This window comes from Zootoca vivipara, chromosome 13 (assembly GCF_963506605.1).
Source record: "Zootoca vivipara chromosome 13, rZooViv1.1, whole genome shotgun sequence".
Classification (NCBI taxonomy): Eukaryota; Metazoa; Chordata; class Lepidosauria; order Squamata; family Lacertidae; genus Zootoca; species Zootoca vivipara.
The window spans coordinates 43,771,789-43,780,097 of NC_083288.1; the positions used below are offsets into that span (position 1 = coordinate 43,771,789).

General features: G+C 42.0%; 1 protein-coding gene across 1 annotated transcript; it reads left to right on the forward strand.

Moving 5' to 3' along the window:
* Positions 1-6,167: 6,167 nt before the first annotated feature.
* LOC132592988 (vomeronasal type-2 receptor 26-like) lies at positions 6,168-7,719 on the forward strand. The gene is made up of 2 exons (XM_060281321.1): positions 6,168-6,186; positions 6,818-7,719. Exons 1-2 carry the CDS (start codon positions 6,168-6,170, stop codon positions 7,717-7,719), a joined length of 921 nt encoding a protein of 306 aa, XP_060137304.1.
* The last annotated feature ends 590 nt before the right edge of the window (positions 7,720-8,309 follow it).

Genomic DNA, 8,309 nt, shown 5'->3' on the forward strand with positions numbered 1-8,309 from the left:
ACTGGAGAGGAGAAGCTGGAGAGTCTCCCTGCACCATTTTTTGAAATGAGCATGACCGGCCACAGCTACAGTACCTATAATGCTGTCTATGCTCTGGCCCATGCCTTACATATTATGTACTCATCTGAAGCCATTAGCAAAAGGACAAAGGACGGAAACAGACTCTTTCCTCAGAATGTAGAACCTTGGCAGGTAATGTTTCCTCTTATAAAGTGTTCCCCTTGTAACGTAGTCAGTGTTGTGGGCTGTATCTATGTATAATGTGAGTTGGCATTCATCTCTAAGTAAATAATTAAAAGTAATAAATACATGAAAGATTAACCTTAAATTATTTTATTTCCTATAATTATAGTAAGCAGACTTTAGATTATACAGTCTTTTGTAAATGACACACAAGCAGCAACTACTTGACAAGTTCATAATTGTTCTAAAAATTTAAGCATTTAGGACTGGCACTGTTCCAGTATTTCTACTGGCATTTAATTAGACCAGTGGTTCCCAATTAGGTAATTACTGAGTTCCTAATTTGCTTTTGAAAATTTTGATAACTCTATGGTAGTTGCCTGTGCAAAGCAATGTTCTGAAGAATAAGCAAATGATTTTAAGTATACTTGAAAAAAACAGACCATAAAATCTTTGATTTTACCATGCCAAAATGACCAAGATTTAGTTGGAGGGGAGGCAAATCTAAGAAATTATGATCTCTCTCTCTCTCTCTCTCTCTCTCTCTCTCTCTCTCTCTCTCTCTCTCTCTCACACACACACACACACACGCTTTCTTCATTGTACTGTACTTTAATGAAATATATACAGTACCAGGAACCAGACAGGGCCTTCTTTGTAGTGACGCCTTCCCTGTGGAACGCCCTCCCTTCAGATGTCAAGGAGATAAAGAACTACAAAACTTTTAGAAGACATCTGAAGGCAGCCCTGCATTGGGAAATAATAATAATAATAATAATAATAATAATAATAATAATAATAATTTATTTACACCCCGCCCCACCCATCTGGCTGGGTTTCGCCAGCCACTCTGGGAGGCTTCCACCAAAATATATATATAAAAAATACTGTAATCCATTAAACAATAAAAGCCTCCCTAAACAGGGCTGCCTTACTGGATCGAGGCCATTTAGGGCTTTAAAGGTCAGCACCAACACTTTGAATTGTGCTCGGAAACGTACTGGGAGCCAATGTAGATCTTTCAATACCGGTGTTAAGTGGTCTCGGTGGCCGCTCCCAGTCACCAGTCTAGCTGCCGCATTCTGGATTAGTTGTAGTTTCCGAGTAACCTTCAAAGGTAGCCCCACGTAGAGCGCATTGCCATAATCCAAGTGAGAGATAACTAGAGCATGCACCACTCTGGCGAGACAGTCTGCAGGCAGGTAGGATCTCAGCCTGCGTACCAGATGGAGCTGATAGACAGCTGTCCTGGACACAGAATTGACCTGCGCCTCCATGGACAGCTGTGAGTCCAAAATGACTCCCAGGCTGTGCACCTGGTCCTTCAGGGGCAGAGTTACCGCATTCAGGACCAGGGAGTCCTCCACAAGTATTTAATGTTTGATTGATTAATATTATTATTATTTATATGCACCACCCCTCCAACTGGGATGCCTCAGCCACTTGGGAGTGTTTCTCAAGCTGCCTGAAATGACCCTTGTGGCCACATTGTGGGTGTCTGGTGCACATGTGTGATGTCATGCACTGCATGTGATGTCACAGATTTGGAGGAGTCCAGGCAGAGGGATCTCTAAGGCTTCTCTCAAAGGGTCTGTAAGGGGCTCCATCGCCCACAGCTGAAGCAGGAAGCAGTGATGGAGCCCATCACAGCAGCAGGAGGGCCCACCAGAGCCCTTCCGGCTGCAGAATGTTGAGGGCTCCTGGCCCCATCATTAAGAATTTTGTGGGTGCCTGGGAACCCAGGGCCCTGCAGCGATGGTGCCAGTGCCAGGCTGTTTGACTACAGAGGAAAATGATGTCATTTTACAGTGTTCAACGCAATGCAGGGATTCCAAAATATAAAGCAGCAGCAGCCACAACAACAAAAACAACACAACATTTATGTGCTCCTCATCTGATTAAGGTACCCCAGCCACTCTGGGAAGTCTCTGACGAATTAAAACACAAGACAAGAAACGTTTAAAACTTCCCTATACAGGGCTCCCTTCAGATGTCTTCTAAATGTCAGATTGTTCGTCATTTCCTAGACATCTGATGGGAGGGTGTGCTGCAGTGCAGGTGTGGCTATCAAGAAAGCCCTCTGCCTGGTTCCCTGTAACCTCACTTTCTGCATTCAGTGTCTGGGCTTAATTATTGGGGTGCGGATGCTCCTTCAGGTATACAGGAGCAAAGACGCTAAGGGCTATAAAGGTCAGCATCAACACTTTGCATTTTACTTGGAATCATACTGGGAGCCAATGTAGTTCCTTTAAGACCAGTGTTATACGGTCCTGGCAGCCGTTCCCAGTCACCAGTCTGACAGCTGTGTTTTGGATTTCTTTTAGTTTCTGAGTCAACTTCAAAGGTAGCCCCACATAAAGTGCACTGCAATACTCCAAGCGGGAGATAACCAGAGCATGTTCCACTCTGGTGAGACATTGCACAAACAGGTAGGGTCTCAGCTGGAATACCAGATAGAGCTGGTAGACAGCAGCCCTGGACACAGAATTGACCTGCTCTTTCATAACATCTGTGAGTCCAAAATGGCTCTCAGGCTGCACACCTGGTCCTTTAAGGCCACAGTTAGGGAATACCCCACACCTACCCACCCCCTGTCCCCAGAAACACTCCGTCTATCTTGTTGGGATTGAATCTCAACTCAAACAGGATGTTCACACCCAAACAGATTGTCTTGTGATTCTCTTTCCACCTAGCTCCATATATTGCTGCAGAGAATCTCATTCAACAACAGTGCTGGGGATGAAATCACATTCAATGAACACGGTGAATTAGCAGGTGGATTTGATATTACAAACCTGGTCACTTTCCCAAATAATTCCTATGTCAGGGTCAAAGTCGGAAGGCTGGATCCTCAGGCTCCTCCTGACAAAGAGCTCACCATGAATTGGGATGGAATCCAATGGCACAGAGTCTTCACTCAGGTAAGAAAATCACTGCACACAAGTGGGAGAGTGTGTAGTTTTGCCACTTGAGGTGAAAAGGGAAGTGCTGCCCAACTGCTGCTGCCACTACTAATAATGCTACTAATAATTTTATGAATAAGTAAACAAATGAACCATATTCATTAAAAAGCAATAAGCCCAAAAGACATGTCACACCAAGAAGCATTAGACAGAATGCTAAGCTAGCTGTATCATTGTGAATGAACATTGTAATCTTCATGAATTTTTCTGTTGCCGCTTGAGACTCTAGTGTTGAGTTGGAATCATAGAAGCAGGGGTGTTTGGAGGTGTTTGTCAGGTTGGCCCCCCAAAAAAATCATGGCTTGCTTAGAGCAGCTAGGAGCCCGGCTATCCATTCATGTACTCCATGGGTTCCATGCGTTGCTGGGCAGGGCATGCAGGTGAATCTCAGTTTCTTGGTGGGTTTATCCAGCTGCTGGCATTGGCCATCAGAGCAGCTGTGTTGGAGGGAAGAAAAGAGAGGGAGGGTGGAAGTGGAAGGAAGGAAGGAAGGAAGGAAGGAAGGAAGGAAGGAAGGAAGGAAGGAAGGTGGTGAGTGAAGTGGGGGATGCAGGAAGGCAGGCAGACAAACAGACAAAGGAGGGCAAGTGGCGGAGCCAATATCCAAGGAGAAAGTGACTGAAGGAGCACAAAAGGTGACAAAAAGTGTTGGCAATGTAAGAAGGTGGAAGGAACACTTTACCATATGTGGTGGACTTGCTCTCTAGTTAAGGAATTCTGGGGAAAGATTTATAATGAGTTGAAAAAGTGTTTAAAAACACTTTCCTTAAGAAACCAGAATCCTTTCTATTGGGTATAGTAGGAAAAGAAATACCTAAAAAAGATTTGAATTTGTTCTTATATGCCACAACCGCAGCTAGAATATTGATAGCAAAGAACTGGAAAACACAGGAGATGCCAACGGTGAAAGAATGGCAAATGAAAATGTTGGACTATATGGAACCTGCTGAACTGACCGGAAGACCACGTGACCAGGGAGAAGGGACGGTGGAAGAGGAATGGAAGAATTTTAGAATTTATTTAAAAAATATTGTAGAATTGATGTAGGAAGAGAATTATAAGTAATCGTGAAGTTGCAGGTTTGGAAAGTAAGCTGAAGTTCATTTTGGACAAGGTGTTAGATGGTATAACATGATATAAAATAAGAAATAGAAGATGTGAATAGGTTAAGGAAAGTAAGATATAGAATTTGCCGATAATGATTTGTAATGAGCCGCAGGGAGGGGGAACGTGAGGAAGTCCCCTTTCAAAATGTGATGAATTATTGTAAGTTTTCTTTTTCTTTTCATTTTTTGTTGTAATAATTATGCTGGGATAATTATGCTTGAATGTATGGAGGCGAATCATTGTATAATCTAATAAAAAAATCATTTATAAAAAAAAAAGTGACAAAAAGCAAACTTTTTGAGTTTCTTTTCCATGGTCCCTCCCGACTTTGGCAACACTGATATATCTCCTTGCCCCCCTGCACAAGGGAGCCTAGGTACACCTCTGTATAGAAGGCATCAATATCATCACAAGCAGTTCTCAGTTTTTCTGGAACTAAAGGTGGCAGTATGATTGCTCTTGCTTTGAGGATACAATATACATTGGTAAAGAAAAACAGCACTGGGAAAAGCTCAACCTCAGCTGACTTATGAAGGAGAAATCTTCGGTACTTCGGTCCAGAAAGGAATTATTATTTTAAAACAGCAAAATATATTTATTAGTTCTGCCTTAATTCCATTATACCTCGAACAATGCCCGTTTCCACCAAATAAATAAATAAATAAATAAATTCTGTATGAAGTTAAGTACCACTGGAATATTGACTTAAGATAGTCCTCTTTCAGGTTCACATTGATAAACATTTTTGGAATGTTTTAATGGCCACATCCATTTTGCTTTCAGGATTGTTAAACCAATATTTGCAAAATATCGTGCCCTTTTCCTTGTATATGAAGGATGAAGAGATTCTTTTTGCATATATTGAGAATCATTGGGGGAAATGTTGAAAATATTTCTTTTTGAAAAATGACACCATAATTTATAAATTGATTTTGTAGAGAACAAAAGGTTCCAACTTATTTTATGTACATATTGTATAGTAGTCCCCTGTTTTTTATAAAGCTGGTTTTATAAAGCCAGCCCACCACAACTGCAATACATCTGCCCAACATCTTCACTGCCTCTCTTTATTCCAATGGTATAAATCAGACATCCCCAAACTGCGGCCCTCCAGATGTTTTGGCCTGCAAATCCCATGATCCCTAGCTAACAGGACAAGTGGTCGGGGAAGATGGGAATTGTAGTCCAAAACATCTGGAGGGCCGAAGTTTGGGGATGCCTGGTATAAATAGTAGGGCCATCCAAATAGGAGCAGAACTGCAGTAATTCACTACTTCCAAATCCCAACTGCTTGAACCTCACTAAAGGACATCAAGTGAAATTTCTAAAGCAAAGGGCATGAGGCTTCAGTTCAATCAAAAGAACGGTTCGGAATGGATTAACTTCGTAATTCGAGAGATCACTGTTTAGGTATGAACATTGTAATCTTCTTGTGTTTCCATGATGCTTTGAACTGTAATTTTTTCTCCCACTATTTGTGCCACCTGGGCACATACGGATCCTCCATTTAACACTTCTGGCCCTTCTATTTACTGATAGATTACCTGGTGTTAGATGAATCCACTAAAACATTTTCTTAATACAGTGCTTCACGTTACAGACTCCGCTAACCCAGAAATAGTACCTCGGGTAAAGAACTTTGCTTCAGGATGAGAACAGAAAACACGCGGTGGCAGCAGGAGGCCCATTAGCTAAAGTGGTGCTTCAGGTTAATAACAGTTTCAGGTTAAGAATCGACCTCCGGAACGAATTAAGTTCATAACCAGAGGTACTACTGCACTGACCTCTTTGTGTCTCTTTGGACAGGTGCCACCCATTTCCTTATGTAATGCCAACTGCTTTCCTGGTTATGAGAAGAAAAAGAAGGAGGGGAAGAAGTTTTGTTGTTATGATTGTGATCCATGTCCTCGTGGGATGTTCTCAGATGAGAAAGGTGAGAGGTGCCGTACTACCATATACAAGTTATTTTAACAAATTCTGATCAAATCAGAAGTGGGGTTTGCTATGTCTGGTATCAATTTACATTTTTTATTAACAATAGGAGAATAATTTCCCTTCAGCCTCAGTAAAAGCTTCCACTATGAAGAAATCATCTTAACCTTCTAGGGACTATAACATGAGGATGTGAGCTTGATCTATAATGTAAAGATTTTCCAACGCTGTATCTATGTACATCCTAAATCATTTAATGCAGTTTCCCAAATGGCTCACTGCTGAAATGCCACATCTTACACATTTTAACAATATAAACCATGAGTGTATGTTCGCCTGCTCTGTTTTGATGCAACAAGACATAAAACTTGTAAATGCATTCTGTCCTGGAAGAAACTATAGTTTTGGGGGACGGAAGGATGCAATAGAAGTGGTAGTCTTTTCTCTAAGAAGACAGCTCTTTGGGGATCTTATCTTCAAAGCATCTAGGGCACAAGCATTTGGGCTAGAACTTTTAAAACTTTTCCTCATGCAAACACTATCATAAGAGGACTCCTGTAAAAACAAAACAAAACAAAAAACCTCTTAAGCATATTCTGGATTGTTTCCAATTGTCATATCACCTTTTTCAGGGTTGGAAACCTGTGCCAGATGTCCTCCGGATCAATATCCAAATGAAGACCAGGATCAGTGCATTCCCAAGAAACCAAACGTCCTAGGCTTTGGGGAAACTTTGGCCATGGTTTCAACTTTCTCTGCACTTTTATTCTCTCTGATCACAGCTATGGTACTTGGCATTTTCATTAAGCACCGGAACACTGCCATCGTCAAAGCCAATAACAGAAGCCTCACTTACATTCTCCTCATCTCCCTCCTCTTGTGTTTCCTTTGCTCTTTGATGTTCATTGGAATGCCTAATAAGGCAACCTGCCCACTTCGACAAACGGCTTTTGGCATTGTCTTCTCTGTGGCCCTCTCCAGCATCTTGGCCAAGACTATTTCAGTGGTTTTGGCATTCATGGCTACAAAGCCAGGGTCCAGGATCAGGAGGTGGGTAGGCAAAAAACTGGCTTATTCCATTGTCCTTTCCTGCTCTGTGATTCAAGTAGGAATCTGTGTCTTCTGGCTGGCAACCTCTGCCCCATTCCCAGATGTGGACATGCACTCAATGAGTGAAGAAATTATATTACTATGTAATGAAGGGTCAGTTCTCATGTTCTATTGTGTTTTGGGCTACATGGGTTTCCTGGCCATTATCAGCTTGACTGTGGCCTTCTTAGCCAGGAAGTTGCCTGACAGCTTCAATGAAGCCAAGTTCATCACCTTCAGCATGCTGGTCTTCTGCAGTGTTTGGTTCTCCTTTATTCCCACATATTTGAGCACCAGAGGAAAATACATGGTGGCTGTGGAGATCTTCTCCATCTTGGCTTCCAGTGCTGGGCTGCTGGGTTGCATCTTTTCCCCTAAATGCTACATTATTGTGGTGAGGCCTGAGCTAAATAACAGAGAGCAGCTGATACGGAGAAAGATGTAAATAACAGTATAGTCCGTCATTTCTTTATTTAAATTCTGTAGATTTGTTAACAGGGTAATCTCATTGTTGTATTTCAAGAAAGGAAGTTACCTGAAATGATCAAAAAACAGAAGAGATCCCATCCCAAACATACCAAACAATCCATCGTATACAGCCAGGCCCTACGTTACAACCGTATCTGTTCCAACTCTACAGACAGAGAATCTCACCTAAGAGATCTACAGCAAACCTTTTTAGAACTAAAATATCCACCTGATGAAGTTAAACAACAAATCAACAGAGCCAGACTGATACCTAGGGTGAACCTGCTGCAAGACAGACCAAAAAAAGAAAATAACAGAACACCACTAGTCATCACATACAGCTCCCAAGTTAAAACAGTACAACGCATCATCAGAGATCTACAGCCTCTCCTGGACAATGACAGCTCCCTTTCTCAAGCTCTGGGAGGAAGACCTTTCATTGCCTACAGACAGCCACCCAATCTTAAACAACTCCTCACCCACAATAATACAACCACCAGACTTAACATGGACACTGGTACCAGAGCCTACAATAAACCCAGATGCCAACTTTGCTGCCACATACAC